This window comes from Apodemus sylvaticus, chromosome 2, assembly GCF_947179515.1.
Source record: "Apodemus sylvaticus chromosome 2, mApoSyl1.1, whole genome shotgun sequence".
Taxonomy (NCBI): Eukaryota; Metazoa; Chordata; class Mammalia; order Rodentia; family Muridae; genus Apodemus; species Apodemus sylvaticus.
Window position 1 is genome coordinate 54,666,014 of NC_067473.1, and position 21,330 is coordinate 54,687,343.

Sequence of the window (21,330 nt, forward strand, 5' to 3'; positions counted from 1 at the left end):
TTCTGAATTTCTGAGCTATTATTTACCACTCTCTCTTTTATTCTCATGGCTACTAAAGCTGTACAATTGCTTTCTTTTCTAGGTCCTTAAGCCGTTTGCTAATGTTACTTTCTGAGAGTTTCCAAAGCTTGGGGTTCTAGGAGAGTTTGGTGCGCCTGAACAGCTGACCCATGAAATAATGGCGTAGGGCCGGCGGGGTGGAGAGCAGGGGCCAGCTATCAATAGAAGAGTGACCCTCCTCTCCACACATGGCCAGCTAATTGGCCATTGTGGGAAAGTATGCGTGGGGGGGGGTGCGGGGTGCGGCTGAGAATCTCTAGTGACAGTTAGGCGGCCTTTGTGAACCGAACAACTGGATTTCAGCTCAGAGTCGTCTTAACCTCTTTCAGATTTTGTTAGATTCATCCTGTGTTGTTTAGGCCCCATCTTTTGCTTCCTTCTTTCAAGACGACTACTTTGTGCACTGGTCTCTGCTTTATTCATACTATTCCCAAGCCACAAGGAGACTGAGTGGGCCTTTGGCAGGACCGAGAATCGCACTTTGCTATTTGTTGAAAACTATACAAAAGACTCTCACGGCCTTCACATCCTGCAGAATTTACTCCACCTGTCTCAGGAGCGCGGTGACTGCCTGCTGACAGAGACAAGGGGTCCTGACTGAAGTTCTTCTCTTATGCAACATATATCCCCTTTGCCACACTGTCCCTTCATTTTCCATGGTGCAACAGGAGTACAGACCTGTGATTAAGGGCTAATGCCTTCAAAATATTAAGACATTACATGTTACAGGCTGCACCTAGCCAATTCATCTAACACCCCAGGTCTCCTGTGAGGTAGGGAGGGAAGGAAGATATTTTCAACACCACCTGACTGATGAGTTAGTTCACTTTGACCGGGTTCAAAGGCGCCAGTCCTTTTAGATAGGGACTGAGCATCCTGGGTCTCCGACTCTCAGTCCTGTGACCCTTCAGCGGTCCTCAGAGCCGTCTGTGTACCCTGTATAGTGTGACAGTGTGAGAGGATGGAAAGAATGGAGGGAGAAGAGCAGTGTGTGGAGGAGACAGCCTAGGGCCACTAGCCACTTCTCTTTCTCTGGAGATGGAGGATTTGGTGCTCCTGAGGAGGTTGGAACAGGGAATTTCCTTCCCATCCTGCAGAGGAAAGAAAAGCTAAGGGTCTTGTCTTCATTTTTCCATCTTTCCATTTCCCTTCCCAGGAAAGAGGGAGGAGGGTTGGCTTGGCATTCCCAAGGCCTGGCATGTGGGTACCACATGCTAGACCCCCTTAAAGTCTCATGTCCATTCTCAGGCCCAGCCTGCTGGCCTTCAGGTGATATGCTGTCGTGAAGCCTAGGCCATGCCCAAGCTGGAGGAAAGCCCTTGAAGCCTGCCTGGAGGAAGAGGCATGCAGGGCACCCAAGGAGGAGCAATAGGCCCTGGGCTGTCCCCTGTGGACAGACGGACGCTTCTGGTCTGCAACTTTATCCTGGCTGTAGCTTGGGGCCAAATGAATTTCACAGGGTGAGTGGCTACTGTTTGGTGGGAGGAGGGAAGGTTGGCTGGGAGGAAGGACACCTATGTTTTGAGTGTGTGTGTCTGTATGTGTCTGTGTGTGTCTGTATGTGTCTGTCTGTGTGCCTGCCTGCCTGTCTGTCTTCTTGGGTGGGACCAGACAAAAACTTCCATTCTCATTCAGAACTCACTTCAGACCCCTTGCTCTCCCACCCACACCCCAGGCCAGACATCTTGGCTGTGTTATTATCTGTCCCCAAATCTAAAGTTTTACATCTGAAGCTCTGTGTTACATTTTTTCAGCACTCTGAGAGGATCCCCTAAAATTGAGACTGGTTGGGAAGAAGAAAAAGATCAGAAGAAGTGGGAGGGGACAAAAGAGGGAAATGAGGAAGGGGTGAATACGATCAAAATATATGTGCGTGCATAAAAAGTATTATCAAGCATAATTAATATATGCCAGTTAAAAAAAAAGATATGCCAGTTAAAAAAATTAAAACCTCTGAAAATTGCATGTGATAGATTTTATACCCATTCTTCCTTAGGGCTGGAGGCTTATATTTCTCCTAAAATTCTTGAGGAGATTGGTAACCCTTATTAGCCTATGTTCTCGTACCAAAAGTAGATATGCTATGATCCTTCTTTGAAGCATCAAGTTCGAGCGTACAAGTTCATCCCAGTGTCCCAGAAGGTAGAGAGATCATCTATAGACTTTCAGTAAGAAAGACACATGGCTTAGAAAGGGGACCATCTCCCAGGTCCCAGAACCAGACAGGCTGAGAGCCAGCAGCATCCCAGGTTCAGACCCCAGAGCTCGAGATGTGGGACTCTACCTTGTCACCTTTCACCTACCCCCTGGAAGGAAGCAAGCATAGCTCCTCTGCCTCAAGGTTGGGGTTATCTGCTATCCCCTTGCGGGGGGTGGGGGGCACAGGAACTATCATTGGTTCCCCAGCCCCTTCCAATCCATCTGGCCACTCCCTCATCCCGTTTGTTGTGTGCCCAGGTTCCTTCAGTTCAGGAGGCTCTTCACACTGCCTCTCTCAGTCAGGAGGCTTTTGTTCACCCTCCCCATCTTTCCCCAGAGACCAGGTTCTTCGAATCCTGGCCAAAAATGAGAAGCAGCTGTCACTTCTCAGGGATCTGGAGAGCCAGAAGCCTCAGAAGGTGAGGATTGCTCCTGGGGACACTACTGTCACCACGCTTGCACCTCGGTTCCTTGTCTTGCCCCCTTACACCTTCTAATCCCAAACCTTCCTCCCTGAGGTGTCCAAAAAGGATCACCAGATTCTGGACAAGTTCAAGGTGGCTTCTCTGTCACATTAGGAACATGGCCCCATAAAGTGGGGTGGCCTTTGTAAGCTGTGATTTCCTTAGCTTTCCCTTCTGTCCGGATGGGGGATTAGGAGCACACTCTGAAAACAGCTGCCATGTCCTAAAGCCATAGGAAAGCGCAGATGTCCCTGTTGCGATGCCACATACCATAGGGCCCACTCACACCTGCCTTCCAGTTGGAATGGCTTCACTTGGCAAATGTGTTGTATTTGGGTCTGTGTCTGTGCCTGGGGATCTATTTCCAAGAACATTTGTCCTCTCCAAGTTTTCACAATGGGAAACATTTTCTTTGACAATTATAACGGAGGGCTTTTGTTTGAGGGCTTGTAAAACAACCAGCTTTTTCTGGATGTGGCCCAGAGTGCTTGTAGCTATTTGTACAAGTGTCCCCATCAATGAGGGATTCCACCACTCTCCGAGGGTCTTCGTTCTACAAATGTATGGGCAGCTAGAGGGCATGGGCTCCAGGCTTGCCTCTTGTGCTTCTCATGGGACTAGACGAGGTGAGGTTCCCTCTCCTGACCTGGGTTCTTGTCCAGGCTGATGGCCAGTGATGGCAGTCTCATTTGTAGGAACTCTAGGCTCTGTGGATGACAAAAGACACTGCAGTGAATGAGTGGGCTGGGATGTAGACTAGGAAATGAGGAGGGTCTTTATTCCTGTCTGTAGACCCTGGGATTTTATTTTTGTCATTTTTATTTTATTTATTTATTTTTTATTTATTAATTTTTTTTTCTGGAATTGGATCCCTTTGAAATACAAAAGAAACCTAGTCCTCCAGGATGCCTACCGAGTATATAAGGACAGTCGATAAACACAGCTGTGTTTCTTTTCTTCTTTCTTTCTTTCTTTGTGAACAAGGTGGACTTCTGGCGTGGCCCAGCCAGACCTAGCCTCCCCGTGGACATGAGAGTTCCCTTCTCTGAACTGCCCAGTGTTAAAGCGTATTTGAAGTCTCACGGCCTTGCCTACAGCGTCATGATAAAGGACATCCAGGTGAGAACCTAGCCTGCCTCATAGAAAAGAGCTCACCTCCTGCATTTCTTTTTGGTTGGTTCCTACCATGGAGGATGGGGACAACCTTAGACTTAAGAGCAGACATCTTGGTCATGGGTATGCAGCTGCATGTTTATGGACATGTTATGGAAGAAGTTAACTTGTACATTTCTGGGCTTGGGGATGTAGCTCTGTGGTTAGACCATTTGCCTGGCATGCATGAGGCCCAGGGCTCAGTGCTTGGCTCTGCGTAGGACAAGACATAAGACTGGGCATAGTGACACACATCTGTAATTCTAGTAAAGGCCTCATAAATTCAAAGTCATCCTGAGCTCTCTAGTAAGTCCAAGGCCTGTCTAGGGTATCTCACAGCCTCTCAGAACAAAAAGCAACCAAGTAAGACAGCACACATGAACATGCGCAAAACCAAACCGAACTAAATAGGACATGAAAAATATTTCTAAGAGAAAATTTAAGTCTGGGACAGAGTTTCCTCATGGAAGCAAGGAGAGTATAGCAACTGTGGATTTACCCTCTTCTGGAAGAGCTGGTAGCTATAGCAAAGAATAAGAGGGGGAAATGGAGACAGAAGGGTCAGTGTCAGCCCTTCGTCGGCACCTCTGATGGTTTACTTTGCCTCTCTAATGGCCTCCCCTTGCCCTCTGTTATGTCTCAGACATCCAGTCCGAGGGGGATCTATGGAGGAACGCAAGCCCCATGCATTGCTTTGCTCTGTGCTAATGCACTCTGGGCATCTCCCCTAGAGGGGAGTCTTCCAGTGGCTTGGGGAGCGTGGCAGACCCAGATTAGGACCAGGAGAACAGATGATCTTAAGGTCCATCTTGATTCCATTGTCTTTTCTGAGCACTGTGAAAATCTGCTTCATTCAGCCTGTGTTCAATCCTAGATGGCTCCCTTCTCTCTAGCACCCAGATCAAGCATAGCTGTTCTCCACCCCCCCCCCAATCCCAGTGCTGTGAGGGTGGGAGATGGGGAGGGGCAGGGGCAGGAGGTGAGACATAAGGATCCTGTGGTTTTCTGGTTAGCCAGTTTATAATCAGAGAACAACAGGTTCGGCAAGAAGCCTTGTCTCAAAAAATAAGGTGGAGAGTGATTGAATAAGACATCTATCATCGACTTCTGGCACTCACGTGTATTGCATGCATATAACGGAGAGAGAAAGAGGTATTGGAAGCACAGCCTTCTTCCACACAAATCTCTGGGTACCATGTAGATGTTAAGGCTCCCAGGCTGCGTCTTTGTGCAGATTCTGCGGTTGTCTATGTACCTGTAGAATCTTATCCACAGAGATTCATTCCTAACAACCATGCGGCTCACACTAATCTCCTCCAAGGGCTCAGAGTGTGGGAACAGGGAGCCTCCCAGTGTGCACACACTTGACACCGCATGCCAAGGGATCAACGCATTGGCCAGCATTCCTTTCCCAGGGCCGCACAGGGCTGGGGCGCTGGGTCCATTCAGAGTCCTTTATCCTTCACAGACACATCTGTTTTCCCGCTCAACATGTGGGGGTGGGATGTTTCTCTAATTAAATCCCCCACAAACAAAAATGGGGAAACTCACACAGACAAAAGAGGCTACCACATCAAAAGAACAGGACTGAGTTCTCATTTTTAGCCCATGCCTCTATTTTGAAGTTCCCATTTCTCTGCTTCTGCAGCTCTGGGAAACCCAGCAGCATTTGGCTAACAGATACTCAGAAGTCTCAACAAACTTTGTTGATTACTGCATGTCGGGGACATCCCCTGAGCTTCCCTCACTGACCCCTCTTAGAGAGAGCTTCTCCTGAAGTCCCCAGGCCTGAATTCCTGTGGGACTTATCACTCCTGGAAAATGCCTGAGCTTTCTGCTCGAGCCTCTGCAAGCAAATCTCCAACGAGCAATCTGCAAAGTATTAAGCCCGGGCTGCCCTCCGAGGTCACGCTGTGGCTTTGAGGGCGCCAGGGGTGGGGAGAGGCTGTTGTTCCTGGTTGATTTGTGGTGACAGTGGGGGGAGGGGTGCAGGTCAGAGAGGCTCAGAAGCACTGACCAGACTAGAAGGGGCTTTGCACACCCAGGTTGATGTGGAGCAAGTTTATTTGAGCTAAAGACACACAGGCTCAGCTCTGGTCCCAGCTGTGTCCCCCTCAGTGAGTCTTCCATAATGGCAGCTTGAGTGACGCACGGTGCCCAGGACTGCCATGCACAGGGGGTCTTTATTGATACATTGGCCTCTCCTAGATTTCGTTGTTTTTCTCTTGCTCATCTGCACACCTATGGCCTTGGTTAGGACTTAATAAATGTTAGCTGCATGACTATATGTGAGAACTCAAAGAAAAAGGTGATATGTTTGGCAGTGAGGGCCAGGCACAGCCAATCATGGGGAACTCTGCTGGTGGTTTTGGTTTTTGTCCAGAGGTAGAATTTTGAGGAGGGGACTTGTATCTTCCTTTTCTGCCTCTGCATCTGGGAGTATTTAAACAGCTGTATGCCATGCACAGCATCCACCAAGCACGCATGGGCCTGCACACAGACGTGCGCGCACGCATGTTCGCATGTGCACACACACACACACACACACACAAAGACACACACAGAGACACACACACAGAGACACACACACAGACCCAGACACACGCACACACACACACACACACACACCCACACCTACTGTATTAGCCAAGGAACTTGGAAACACAGAAACTGCAAACAAAAACAAGCCCACCAAACTCAGGGGCTGTATCCAGGAGAACCAGAAAGAGTGGGATGGGGAGGGGGATGGGGAGGAGAAGAGTAAATGCGTGATTACCGTGGAGTGGGTGAGTGCCCTGATGGAGTGCGCACAGGTTGCTATGGGAGCGAATACCAGAGGCACTGCACGTCACCAGCGTTGTGAAGCTGTAATTACCCATGCGTGCGTGTGGCTGAGCGGGGAAGGGGGGCTTTGGGGGAAGGAGGCCCCCACCCAGATTTGATAATGGGACCGGGCTCCTTGTAAAGGGTATCTTCTGCCCCGAGAAATGGGCAGAGGGGAGACTTAGGAGGGTCTTTTACCCCACCAGATTTGCATTTCTGAAACTCCACTCTTACTGAGCTTGAGGGAGACTGACAGGCAGGAGGATGGTCGGGGAAATTGCAGTGGGCCAGGCAAGAAATTATCTGATTCCGAGGGTGCTTGATTTGCATTTAATTTTTCTTCACCTCTTCGTTCTCTTCAGTCCCTCAGTGTTTTTCCCCCTCCCTGGGATGAGTCACTACGGAAAGGCTTCACTTGAGCAATCAGTGCTTGGGATTTTAATGGCTTTTTTCTGATTACAAAATTAATAAATATTCATGTTAGATAATTTGAAAAACAGGAGAAAAGCACAAGAAGAAAACAAAAATCACCCATGCTCTGACCATCCAGAGAGGAATACAATTAAGCCTGAATACCGCTCCACCAGCTCCCCTCTCTGTGGGCCTGTCCACATCAGCATACAAATAGGCCGTTACCGAGCCTATCTGGAAAAATAATCTTTCTGATCCCATGTCTTCCCCCTCTCTAGCTGCCATCCATCTCGGCTTCCTTCTAGAACAAAACTAGAAATACTGACTTTTTATTTCTTCAACTTACCCTTCATCCCCTTTGGCGGGCTGTCTGCCCCTCACATCCCCAAAAGGGCCCTGGGCAAAGCACAGGAACTCCCAATCCACTTGGGCTCTGATTGCACATCTTTCTGGGGTGCAGTTCAGTGTGTCTCTGCTCTGGCCTCTTAGGACTCTGTCCTCCGCTGGCCTGATTCCCTGGTTGCTCTGTCAACCGCAGTGTTCCTGTTTGCAGGAAAACTCAAGACTGGTCTCTACACTTTGGTCCAGGGCAAGGGAGCTAACCCCCCCCCCCCCACCTCCTCATGCTCCCCTATGTCTCCAGCTGAAGTCCTCCTGAATGCCAGCACTGGCTGTCTGAGGGCCCTTGCAAACTCTACAGGTACAAGGGGAGCCTCCCAGGGTCCCAACTGCATCTCTGCAGCCTCTGCGAGCTCAGCAATCTTCAGGGAACAGAGGTGGGAGTCACTCTGGACTCTTCAAACGCTCCACCCAGCCTACTGCAAACCCTAGAGTCTTTATTCACATACTTCTGACGCATCCAAAAGACCACCGTGGGTCAGTATAACTAAAACGGGGGTGGGGGAGCTATTCCAGCAGCACCCCACAAAGGGTCTTGCCAAAACTCAACATCCTCTGCCTTCATGAGAACTGGGGCCATGGGAGGGCCAGTCTCTGTTCCAGGAACTATCTTACCGTTCTCCCCAACCTTATCTTTGCTTCCTTATTATCCGTGCTCAAGGCAGCAGCCAGATGTGTCCTTTACAAAATATATAAATACAGTTGGGGCTGGGTATCACACTTCTCTGGAGATGGAGCTAGGAGGATGTTAAGTTCCAGGTTGGCTAAATAGGAAGAGTAATTAAAGCAAGCAAGCAAGCAAGCAAACAAACAAAAGAACACAGAAGGAAGCACAGGCAGGCAAGCTCTCACAAATGCAAAGGAATGCAAAGTTCTTGAAAAGATCAAGGCTCCAGGCGAGCCAATCCCCACCGCGTCATCCCCAGTCATTCTGGCTCTTTAGTTCTTTGTGTCTGCAGTCTTCTTTGATGCTCCTGGAGCCTGCTTGACCTGTTTCTGCCTCAGGGCCCTCGTCTGCGATTCACGCCTTTGTACTCGCTGGGGTCATTCCTGGAATGCTGTCCTAGCAGGTATTTGCATGGCCCATTGCTCACAGCTTTCAAAATCTGGCTCCCACATCAGCTCTTGTCCTTCTTTTAACTGTATTTGTCCCCTCTCCTGTACTGGTCGTTACCCTCCTCCTCCTCCTAGCTAGTTAGCTGGTATTGACTGCATGCTGGGCTGATCCATATGACAGCGCTTTAGAGTATGTACTGAAGTGTGTGGTAAAATGATCCTCGTCGCATGAGGGGAAACTGAGGCAGAGCCCAGGTTAATGATGGCATTAGTGTGTCATCTGAGAAAGCCTGACCCAGGGACCACACTGTGTTTTACACCATCTATCACCCCAGATGGTTGGTTGTGTGTGGTGTTTGAACTTGGGTCTCATTGCTCTAACTGCCGAGGGGCTCTATTTTGAAAACATCAAGTTGGTAGAACCTTCCAGAAATGGCGCTTACATAGCAAACCTTAGTTCTAGAAAGGAAAGCCAGGAACCTGCCTGCTGAATGCCCACAGCTCTCCACCATGTGCTGGATCTGTGGAGAACTGTGGTTGGAACAAGGCTGTAAGGAGACTGGGCATTCTCTAGGCCTCAGCTCCACCTTTGGGGTCCTGGGCTGCTGCTGTAATTCATCACAAGGGTGCTGTTTTCTGCCTAAGGCCTCACCAGTCTGCATCCCTGTGATGAATGAATTCACATCCAGGTCTTACTGTACAGGCCAGTTAATGGCCTTCAGGGAGGTAAATGGCCGGGCTTCTGAGCTCATTCTGTTTTGTCTTTCCCGTGAGGAGCCTGACAGGGTTGTTCAACATCCTGAACCCATGAGAGGCCTCATTCTCAGCTCTAACCCTCTTCCCTCAGCCCTGGACGGGAGCAAACTTCTGTGCAGATCTCAGGCCAGGCTAGATTAATGTTCCTGGAATTGAGGTCCAGCTGCGAGGGAGGCCTGAGGATTCCCAGCTCCTAGGAGGGTGTCTTAGCCATTCATGGGACTGGGAGGATGTTTGGAAAGACATTTGTGATTTGGTGCCAACCTCCTGTTTGCCTCCAACATGATTTCTAGAACAAAGGCGGTTCAATTCCTCTAAGTTGTTTCCTATGGGTGTCTGGCCATGTTGCAAGAACTGGGCCGTCTAAGGCTTTCTTTCCAGTTCTCCCTGTCACTCTGCCCGCGCCCCCCCCCCCCCCCCCCAATCATCCAAACCCTACTCAAGCCCTACTACATCCTGGGACATTTGACCACTTGTAACTTTATTCTACCAGGTTCTAATCTTGTTCTACAGAGCAAGAATAGGCCTGCCTGGACCCAGTTGTCAGCCAGTTGTCAGCCTGCTCACAGCTGCTCACCACAGCTGGTTTTACCAAGCCTCAGTGACAGACACACATTGGTCATGGTGGGCTGGGGGAGATTTAGGTGGATTTCCTGGCAAGAAGATACATTCCTTTTGTGAAAGCTTCCCAGGGTGGTACTTGAGAGTGACCCTCAAGGACAAGGCCTCCTCCAGCCGTGCCTGACAAACACAGTCATTCCGGCTTTGCCCAAAGGCAGAGCCCCAAGCTAGGCCAGTCAAGCCTGCAATTATAATTACTGAACATGTACTTGGTGCTGAGACATGAAGTCGTTGGAGCCGTAGACATTGATTTCTAGTTCCATGTTTAAATCTGTAATCTATGAACTCGAGAGTCCTGAACAAGTGGACGGGGCCCTCGGGGAAGAATGAGTTACGGCAAATCGCCTCATGCATAGAGTGTGTGAGGACCCTCTCCTCCTGCCCCAAGGGCTGGAGACACTGCAGCTGGCACTTCACATTAGCCATAAAAGGTTTGGTTCTGGTATTTATTCACTTAAAAGCACTTCTCGCTCAAGTGGTATAAGCACATTGCCAAAGCCGAAGATGAGAGTATGGGGGAAATGTTCAAAATTCTAATCTTATTCAAACAGGCGCCATTAGCATTTTGTTATATTTATTTTTGGCATTTTAATGTCTTGTTTTCCTGTGCTTGAGGGTACTTGATGTTCATTACTCTAAGAAACTTTTTAATTGCAAGAATAATATGATAGAGTTTTCAGCTGTTAACATTCTGCATACCTCTGTTTCCTCTCTTTATCTGTATTTATTTATACACACACACACACACACACAAATATGCCTATCTCCGTGTATATGTTACTATTGCCGGGCTTGAGGAATTCAGTGCTGGGAACAGGAAGATCTGCTTTTTATCTCATCTCTGCCACTTCTTAGCTATGCATTGAAGAGCTGTCACCATCCAATCTGTTTTATCTCTAAAACACCACGAGTTAATTCCTTCCCTGGAATCTGGTCATCTGACCAGATCAAGTGAGCGAGAACATGAGAATAGAGATACCATAGACAAGGGTACTGGTCCCCAAATAAGGCAATATCCAAACTGTGACCCAGAGCTTAAGGAGGGGTCCCTTCAAGTGGATGAGGATGTTGGTTGACATCCTCAGGCAGAGGGCTTGGGAGCTTTCTGCTCTACACAATCAGTGTGAGTCCTGGGCCTGCCTATCACACTCTGACCTAAACTGGGAAAAGTGTCCCAGCGGTGATTTCAGCGGGGGTGGGGGTGGCGTGAGAGCGGTTAGTAGTCACCTCAACCCAGGCTCTTGACTGCCCTCCCTTCCTGTGGTCAGTGGGAAGCTTTACGTGACAGCTAAAGGCCAACAGCAAACTATCCCTCAAGCACATGTGTGCTGTATCTGGTGGGCAGTTAACATGGTGAGAATATTGACACACTCATCATGGTTTAGGCTGGCTTTGTTCATATCTGGCTTTCTGAAATGGCTTGGATACCAGTTGTCTAAGCTACTTTCTGGGAGAGGAATTGATGTTGGGAGTCAGAGCAGTCATCTGCTCCCCCAGGGTTAGCTCTGTGGTTCATTTTTTAAGGTACAAAAACAACATTGGCAGGAGCCTATGATCATCTTTCTTACTACACCTTCATGTCCACCACTACATTTTACCCTGCGTGGCAGCACAACGCAGACTGTTGTCCTAATTCTTAATCTGAGCAAACTAAGGCGACAGTAAGTTCTGCCATAAACTGGGAGCAGAAAGGGACTTGAAATCTGTCTCTTCAGACTGATGGGTCCTGTGCTAATTTGGGCAATGTTAGCATGAATGCCCGTACGTGAAGAGTCACCCTTCAACCACATACATGCCCCTGCTGTCGATGCTCTGGGTCCAAAGCCCTCTTCTGCCTTTCCAGTGAGTTTTCCTATCTGCTAGGTGCTGCTGGATGAAGAGAGAAACGCCATGGCCAAGTCCCGCAGGCTGGAGCGCAGCACTAACAGCTTCAGCTATTCCTCTTACCACACCCTGGATGAGGCAGGTCCATCTGGGCAAGCTCTGCACGCTAAGGCTTGGGATTACAAGGATCAGGCAGAGGCCAGAGAAGGATTCTGAGACTATAGAAACTATAAGTGTGGGAGAGTACAGAGAAGAGACGTTAGGTGAAGGGACTAACGTTTGGTGGTAGATAGCCGAAAGGGGTCCAGAGTCACATAGAGGGAATAACAGTTGAGAAGCACACCTAGGTAGGCTCAGAGTCTACAGAATGGTTCGTTGGTTGGCACATCAAGGTGTAGACAAACTAGGTCAGAACAAAATAGGTGGAGGCTAAATGGTCCATTGTTCTCCTTTTGACGAGTTCTGGTGTTCCGTGGTTCCACTGTGGAGTCTTGAAGGCATGAGTGGCACGAATCCAGGCACACTGGGAAGCCATGCTCATGGAAACAAGCAGTTGCTTTTACTTTGCAGAAATATATGATGTAGTGACACCCAGCTAGAAGTTAGGGACGGTCGCCGTGTTTAAGAGAAACCATACAGGCGAGTGCAGGAGTTTCCACTCCAGAGAGAAACCGAGGAAAAGACCTCACTTGCCTGTTAAAGGGCATGACATCATTGATATTGTCTACTCTATCATCCTTCTCATTTTCCAAGGCTTGTAACAGAGAATCCAATTTCTTTCTAATGTTTATTCATTTATATATATTGAAAGGACAAGAAAATGAACTAAGATAGATTGTCACTGTTATTGATGTCAACAATAAATAAAATACTACCCTTTTCTTCAAGCTGCTGAGTCTAGAAGGGAGTGAAAACGACATAAAACAGTACTCCACAGTTTATGGGATCTGTTAAACGGATAAAACAGACCACAGGGTGAAGGCACGAGAATGAATTTTCAACAGGGAGACCCATATAGGCCATGTCTAGGAATTTATTTATTGTTATTATTTTTAGACAGATCTTCCTATGTAGCCCAGGCTGGCTTGAATTGCTGGTCCTCCTGTCTCTGGATCCCAGGAACTGGGATTACAGACATGTGGTATCACAGGTGGCTCATGTCTAGGATTTGAGTGAGCTCAAAACATGTCGTTCTCTCAGGTGAGGTGAAAGTATACTTCTGTGTCGGCACAGAGAGCCTGGCGTTCTTGCCAGGCCACAACTCGATGTCCTTTGGCTTTGAGGGTATCTTTAGGATTTGTAATTCTTGATTTGTGTTCCTTTAGACTCCCAGGGGAGGTAGGAAGCAGTAAAGAAAGTGGGATGGATGACCGGACCCCATTCTCTGACTTGCTTGGGGCTCACCCCTCTCAAGCTCCCAGTCTGATAAGACTTCATCATTTTCAGATATATAGCTGGATCGACAACTTTGCAGCTGAACATTCTAATCTTGTCTCCAAAATTCACATTGGCAAGACCTTTGAAAATCGGTCCATTCTTGTCCTGAAGGTAAGAGCCCACTGAATCAGGCTGTAGACTGCAGAGTGAGCGTCTTTATGCTAAGACTGAGCTCATTGGTAAGTGGCCGGGCAGGAGTTTCTGGCTAGGGAAGATGTAGGTATTCTGTGCTACAGATCCATGAGTTGTGTCATCAGGGACTCACCCTTGTAAGTATGGACAGGTGGCAGCGTGGTGACCTGAGCAGGAAGCAGTGGAAGGTGCTAAGGAGACAGGGCTGTGAAGCGTCACTTGTCACCTCAGCTCAGGGTGAGTGTGGGTGAGTCAGTGCCCTTCCTGTTGCCAAACTTGCTTCACCTGCTAAGTGAGAACAGAGGTGCATGTAGGGTTCAGTTGACAACGACTGAGGTCATCTACCTAAGACAGACCCATAGATGGACATGCAGCTCTGGAGAAACCTTCCAGCCCTTCATGGGGGCCACTGAACACAGCTTGAGCAAATATGGTCACTGTAGTGCCCTTGGTCATGAAGGAAACAGGATGAGTAGTAGCACAAGGCCCAGAAGAGTCAATCCATAGCCTGTGCTTCAGTGTGTGAACCCGTCGGTTACTCACTCTCCCACAGCTCTGGTGCTTCTTCTGAACAGTCGTGTAGCTTTGCCTGACCGTGACTGGACTTGCTTCTACTCCAGGCATTATCTCAGTCTCTCACTAAGTCGTTGCTCCTCAAAGTGTGGCGTTTTACATCAGTACCCTCATTGCCTGAAACCCTGTGCATTAGAAATGCAAACTCTGCACGCCTCCCTAGATCCACTGCACCATAACCTGCATAGTGTTTAATATTTCCGTGAGACACATGTGCCCATCAAAGTTTGAGAGGCAGGGGTCTTAAGATCCTTTCAGTCTTGAGAAATTCTGTATTTCTGGTTGGGTGACTTTGCCTCCCAAGAACAGCACTGTTAAGCATGGTAAGGTGAAGGCCACAGCATGTGTTCGAACGTCGTAGGTGTGTGTATGTAGACCAGCATGTCCTCCTTGTCTCCGGCTGAGTGCTCTGACATACAGATTCATTTCACACAGTAAGGATATAGCTTTGAGGGAAAGCACTGTCTTGATCACACCTTTGTTTGTAGTCTGATTCTCTCCCCCCCCACCCCCCCACCCCCCAGTTCAGCACCGGAGGTCCAAATCGCACGGCTATCTGGATCGACACTGGGATTCATTCCCGGGAGTGGATCACCCACGCCACCGGCATCTGGATCTCACAGAAGGTCAGCTGGGAATGGCAGTCGAGGAATAGCCTCAGGAACTGGGACCAGGAGGAAGGGATGTTTGGGTATTTATTAAAGGGATCCCCAGTTGAAGAATTCAACTTAGTCCCTTTAAATTCAGGGTTCTCTGTCCCCTCCTGTCCTTGGGAACATTCTCATATGCCCTGGTCTTTTACAAGTAGGGAATTCAGACTATCCTGTTTTCCAGGTGTTTAAAACTTAAGCTTTTGGTTCTATGTGGGATACATTTGATGACCCACTGCCACCCCTTCCTGTGGCCATTGGGCTGTTTTGGAGTCCTGCTGCACTTCTGAGGAATACTTGTCAAGGGCCACCTCTTGTCACCCTCTCTTGCAGATTGTCAATGCATATGGCAAAGACCATGTCTTGAAAAAAATATTGAATGCTATGGACATTTTCATAGAGATTGTCACCAACCCTGATGGCTTTGCTTTTACTCATACCATGGTAAGGATAGCTGGATCCCCAACTGCAATCATCTGGAGTATGTGTTGGGGCAGAGAAATGTCATGGTGGCCTCTGGCCAGAGCTGGCTTCTTCAGGAGCTTTCTGCAGAGAGTCTGGCCGGCAAAGAGGGGTCTGTTGAAGTATCAAAGCTATGGGATTAAAACCATCTTGCCCCACAACCTGCCCACTGCCCAACGGAGCTTCTACTACCAGCCTATGATTAGACGTCTCGTCATTCCTTTCTTGTACCACAGGTCCAATCTGCTTACTGGACCAGCTCCATGTCAGCCCATCCTGTCCCCAGGGGCTCCCTCCTTTGCTCCTTCCTGCCCCACTAGGACCCCCTCCCCTTTTCATGGGCCAGGATGTCAGCTCTCCCATCTCTGAGGGTGGGCTCAATTAATGAGGCTGCATGACCTGGGCTTTCTTAGAATCGCTTGTGGAGAAAAAATAAGTCAAGTCAACCCGGCATTGTCTGCATTGGCGTGGACCTCAACAGGAACTGGAAGACAGGCTTTGGAGGTATGACAGTGTGTTGCATCCAGGGGCAGGACTTGAGGAGGAGTGGTTGGTCCTCTCACACTGTGTGAGTCAAAGTGTGTTGACTCATACATTGGGAGGCACAGACAACATCATTGGCTAATCTATGTGTGTCATGATTAGGGTCAGGTGAGCCCACAGCCTGAGTGTGGGATGTGGGTGAGGTTGCACGTGTGCTACATGGATATATATATATATATATATATATATATATATATATATATATATATGCTAAACCTTCATGGGGACATTTAAGGGAGTCCTTAGATATTAAAATAAAGACACATTGCAAGTATCAGATTCTGACATGGTAGAGAAAGGTTTAAGGAGGCTAGTTCATTCTAGCAGGGTTATACCATTCATGGCCAGCTTGGTTTCTTGGTGATCTTTTCTGATTGTCTCTCTTTTACACACGAGACAAAGGCACAGAGATTAGGTAGGGAAGCCAAGTCTTCTAGAACACCCAGAGGAAATACCCTGTATCCCAGCAAATCAGCAATTGGATGGGTAGGATTCCAGGACCAGTCAGGATAGTCAAGAGGATACACTCAACCTCAGCCCCGGATGTGGTATCTATACTCCACAGTGGAGCCAAGGGTTGGCTCTCCATGGGAAACCCAGCTCCTGCTGTCAACAGACAGATCAATGGCCAAGAAGTCAATGGCTAAGCTATTGGTAGAACATTCTATATCTGGGTGTCTGTGGCTTTGTACATCTGACTTCTTGGAGGTCGTTCACGATAAAAACTAAGGAAATTTCTTATTATTTCTTATAAACGATGGAGAGCAAAGGCCCAGGTCACATGGTAGCAGTGGGGTGGTGGTGACTGTGGACAAGGGCCATGAGAGAACCACTGAGGCAAGAGATCATGACTGCGAAATTAGACCTGTCGGCCTCCCGATTAGGCAGGGTTATCTTAGGTGGGCAACCCTGGCTCTCAGGCATGGCAATACTCACAAACCCTGAGGTAGCCCAGTTTAGAGGTAGATAAATTCTGTCTTAAAGAAAATAACATTGGTTGGTCCCCTGTGAACAAATAAATAAATCTGTGGATACACAATGTAAAAAACAATTATTGGGGCAGAGGAGCCCAAAGGGGTGGAAAAGCTCCCATAATCCCACTACCCAAAGATTAGTGCTTTAATAATTCACCATGTACTTTCAGAGATTTCCCCTTGCTACAAATTACATTTTTTCGGGAAGGGAAAATAAACAGCTAATGAATCCATTAGCAGGTACTTGTGAGGCAGACAGACTCAGAGGACCTTGACTGTGGACGTCAGAGAGGCAGCAGCTAATTCCCATTTGGTCAGGGGAAGATTGGTTTATTCTGTACAGCTCAAACCAGAACTAATGGCCCGAAGAGTTTCTCCATATTTGGGCACAGCCACCTGGCCGTTGGCAGGGGAACATTGCCTGCGTGGGCTGCAAACACAGACAAAGCTTTCAGCCTCCCCGCGCTCTGCTCATCTGTTGCTGTTTGTCATTCATCAAGTGGGGCAGGTGCAGAAGCTCAACAGACACAACAAACAGGGCCACAGTGAGCTCAGCCTATGCCAGCCTGATGGGCGGCTGCGCTCCCCCTTCTAGCCAGGGTCCCCTAGACAAGGACCACCCAACCAAGAGGGGATGTGCTCTTTGCTGACAGAATGGCCTTTGGGCTGCCTGGGGCCAGGAATGACAAGTGACTCAGGCGGGAAGACCTAGTTTATGGTTTCCCTATTTTCTTAATTGTTGTATCATGGGAGCCTGGAGACCCTTCCTCAGAGCCTGTGCCTCTCACATCTGAACTACAGGGGAGGATCAGTTTGCAGTAGTCTGCAGTCAGTCCTGGGGACAAGAGGGCTGCCCAGTGCCCTCTCAGAGCTTCAGAAGTTGGGGAAGCTCTCTGGTCTCTCTGTGGCTTGGATGCAGCCATTTTGGGGAGGTAGAAGGGAAGAGAGAAGTAGGATTTTTTTGCCTTCCGCACGAGTTGCTAGTCTACAAATCTTGACCAGTACTATGTATGCTGTGGTTCCAGGGAAAGGAAGCAAGGAGGAGTAGCATCTAAGAGAAGCAACAAGGTCCACTACTAAGAAATGGAAGGACAGGCCTGACAGTATAGCTGAGTAGTTAGAGCACTTACTACACTTGAACATATGTGCACACATGCACACACACACACACACACACACACCTCTTCAGTGCACTCTTCTCCAAGTAGATTCCTTGAGAAAAATTCTCAAAAGCCTCTTCTGTGATTCTCAGATCAGCCTCGAGCAACTCTGGGACTCCATCTTGTTTTCCTGTGGTGCACAAGTCCATGGGCTTCTAGGGCTCTGGCTGGGAACAAAGCTTCAGCAGATACTGCGTCTGAGCCCCTGACCAGCAATGGACCCCAAAAGAGCTAGCCAAAGGGATACTGGGTTTACTGGGTTTACTGGGTGAGGCTGGGGTTGGGGCAGAAGGCTCAGGCTGCCTCTGGATGCACCTCCAGGCAGGCCTGTCTCTCCGATGGAAACACAGTCAGGACTTAACCCAAAGCACGAGCGGAGGGTGCTCCCTGCAATCCCACACTCAGAGCTGCTGAGTCAGGGTATGACTCCCTTCTTCATCCTGATGGAGAAGAAATCCAACAACAAACAAGGCCTGACACAGAGTTTATCTTGCGCACAAAGTCCCATGCGGACAGCTTGCTCTCAATGGCACCTCTCTTCCGGTGGTGACAGAGGGGCTTCTCTCCAGAAGATTTTGCTTGCTTCAGTCACACAGACAAAAGAGAATGTAGTCACTCTTTTTTCTTTCTTCTCCTCCTCCTCCTCCTCTTCTTCCTCCTCCTCCTCCTCCTTCTTCCTCCTCCTCTTCTTCTTCTTCCTCCTCCTCTTCCTCCTCTTCCTTTTCCTCCTCTTCTTCCTTCTTCCTCCTCCTCCTCTTCCTCCTCCTCCTCTTCTTCCTCCTCTTCCTCCTCCTCCTCCTTCTTTCTTCTCCTTCCTGAGCTGGGATCTCTCTATGAAGCTTCAGTTAGCCTCTAGGACTCACTGTAGACCAGGCTGGCCTTGAATTCACAGAGATCTGTCTGCCTCTGTCTCTGCTGAAATTAAAGGGGTGCACTACCAGGTCTGGCCACTTGTCCCCTTAACAGACTCAAAACAGAAAGGATGCCTCAGGTTTTTTTTTTTTCCTATTCAAATTTTCATTGGCCAGAAACGTCACATGACCTCAGCCAACTTGCAGAAGGAGCTTGCAAGACATAAAAGTGGTTTTTGTTTTTGAACACTGTTCCACCACACCTGGGGACTCTAATCTATTGGATGGTTTTATTTTGCTTCCAGGAAATGGTTCTAACAAAAACCCCTGCTCAGAGACTTACCGAGGGCCCGCACCGGAGTCAGAGCCAGAGGTAGCAGCAATTGTGGGCTTCATCACAGGCCACGGGAACTTCAAAGCTATGATCTCCATCCACAGCTACTCTCAGATGGTCATGTACCCTTATGGCCATTCTCTGGAGCCTGTGCCTAACCACAAAGAGCTGGTAAGATTGGCCGGATAGAGTGTGGGATAGCAGAAAGCCTCTCCTCAGAAACTCCACCGGGTCCATCTGTAGGTGGCTCCTTCAGTTCCCAGTATGAGGGTCTGGATAGGAAGAGCCCACGGTAGGAAGAATCAGTAGAGTTGTTCCCATGTGTGGTCAAGTTCAAAGCTGGAGGAAGTGTACTATCTACATACAATAGTTCCCAGTCCCATGCTCCTCACCAGCTGCTGAGCATGCAAGGGCTGGCGATCGACCCTCCCCCCCCCCCCCCCCCCCCCCCCGCTCCTTCCACCCTCGCCCCAATCTCCCCCTCCCCCACCCCCACCCCGCCACCCCTGCCTCTTATTCTCTGGCTATTTGCAGTTCAAACTTGCCGAGGCTGCAGTAAAGGCTCTCTACAAGGTTCACGGGATCCAGTACATTTTTGGCAGCATCAGCACCACCCTCTGTGAGTGAGCCGTATCTGCCCGGGGCGGGGGGCGGGGGGGGTGGGGGGGTGGGGGTGGGAGGGGGGGGGGTGGCGGTGGGGCGGCCAGGTGCATCTTGAGCAGTACCACTGTCCTGGACAGGCTGGGTGGATGGTGGTTGGCCGGGTAGCTGTTTCTCAGCAGCATCAGTGCACAGACCCTGATACAAAGTCCTCCGAGGGGAAAGGTTCTCAGTCTATCGGCCTACTTGTGCCAGGGGGAAAACCGGTTGGGGGTGGGCAGGGTAGGACCCAGGATGAGTCCCGAGTCAGGAAGCTTGGTGAGATCGGGTTCAGGTGGGTTGCAGGGCGCACTTTCCACTCAGGATTCCTCTGTATCCTGTGACTACACTTTCTTCCTTCTTCCCAGGCACTCTTTGGCCCTTTTCTTTTTAGATTCAGCCAGTGGGATCACGGTGGACTGGGCTTATGACAGCGGCATCAAGTACGCCTTCAGCTTCGAGCTCCGGGACACTGGAAAATATGGCTTCCTGCTGCCAGCCTCACAGATTGTTCCCACAGCCGAGGAGACGTGGATGGCATTACGGACCATCATGAGACACACCCTGAATCACCCCTATTAGCCACACGACTCAGGCCTGAGCAGTTGGGGTTCACCCCTTTCCTTGAAAATCCTCCATGAATTAAGCACCCCCTCCCCAAATCGTCGCTGGACCCTTAGCAAATAGAAGCAGATTTGAACAGGCCTCGCTGCCTCTAGTGCTGGCTGCCATCTCTTTGGGCTGCTTGGGCACCCCCTTAGGACAGCTTGTCACATCTGAGACACCCCAACCACCCCACCCCAGCCCCTGCTGCCTTCAGGAAAATATGAGGCCTGAGCTCTGCCTTTCTCTTTGTTCCCAATCGATGGGAATGGCCAAAATATACATTGCCCTAGCAGTTTTTGACGTTTTAATAAATCCAGAGGGACCAGGCTTGATTTAAACAACAGAACATCCAATGGTAAACTTTCTGTCCCCTTGAGGGAAAAGAAGGTCGTTTCCCTCCACTCTCTCAGACGGGGGACGGGGTGGAGGGCACACTTAGGGGGCTTACTCAAGGGTCGCACTAACCGCACATCTGAATCTGAACAAGTCCCTGGTTTGTGACCGTCAAGGTTAGGTATGTACTGAGTCGGACTTTACTGAGAGAGTAAGAGGGTAGCATTTTGAGACCCCAGTGAGGTGTGTTCTCCAGCACCTGCCATTGGGGATCCGGGAGAGGGCCTGTGTTATGTCCTAGAAGCAAGAAATCAGTTGAAGGCTGCAAGTGTTTGCAGCAGTCTGAGGCAGAAACACTAGTTTAAGAACAAGACTTTTATTTGCAAAAGTTAGGCCCTTTGTGAGTACATGTACATGAGTGTGAGAGTGTGTATGTATGTGTGTGTGAGTGTGTGTGAGTGCGTGTGAGTGTATGTATGAGTGTGTGTGTGAGTGTTTGTGTGTCTGTGTGTGTATAAGGTCTCTGGATGCTCACAAGCCAGTGAGACAAAGAATGAAAGCAAGATATAGGAAGAAGCCTATATCTTTCTTCAGCATAGCCTGCAAAAAAGAGAGACATTTGCTGGAAGGGGGCGATTTTAGATGATTAAACCCATATTCATAGATCAAACCTAGACAAGGCCCACGCTCACTGCAGTGCTGAAGCAGTAGATTACTAAGCATCTGAGGAGGGGCAGGGCTGATATTAGAGGCATCCGTATGAGCTGCAGCAAGACACACACACACACACACACAGAGAGAGAGAGAGAGAGAGAGAGAGAGACAGACAGACAGACAGACAGACACAGAGAGAGACAGAGAGAGACAGAAA

At 49.1% G+C, this 21,330-nt stretch overlaps 1 protein-coding gene across 2 annotated transcripts; it reads left to right on the forward strand.

Annotated features, from left to right (window-relative positions):
* Nucleotides 1-1,404: 1,404 nt before the first annotated feature.
* On the forward strand, nucleotides 1,405-20,472 carry Cpa5 (carboxypeptidase A5). Of its 2 annotated transcripts, XM_052173381.1 has the most exons (11): nucleotides 1,405-1,520; nucleotides 2,597-2,678; nucleotides 3,708-3,842; nucleotides 11,805-11,903; nucleotides 13,212-13,313; nucleotides 14,432-14,533; nucleotides 14,891-15,001; nucleotides 15,433-15,523; nucleotides 18,853-19,052; nucleotides 19,416-19,500; nucleotides 19,915-20,472. In XM_052173381.1, exons 1-11 carry the CDS (start codon nucleotides 1,405-1,407, stop codon nucleotides 20,100-20,102), a joined length of 1,311 nt encoding a protein of 436 aa, XP_052029341.1. In that variant the 3' UTR covers nucleotides 20,103-20,472. The 2 variants fall into 2 exon arrangements, with proteins under 2 accessions (XP_052029341.1, XP_052029342.1); XM_052173382.1 differs by lacking the exon at nucleotides 19,416-19,500.
* Nucleotides 20,473-21,330: the final 858 nt, after the last annotated feature.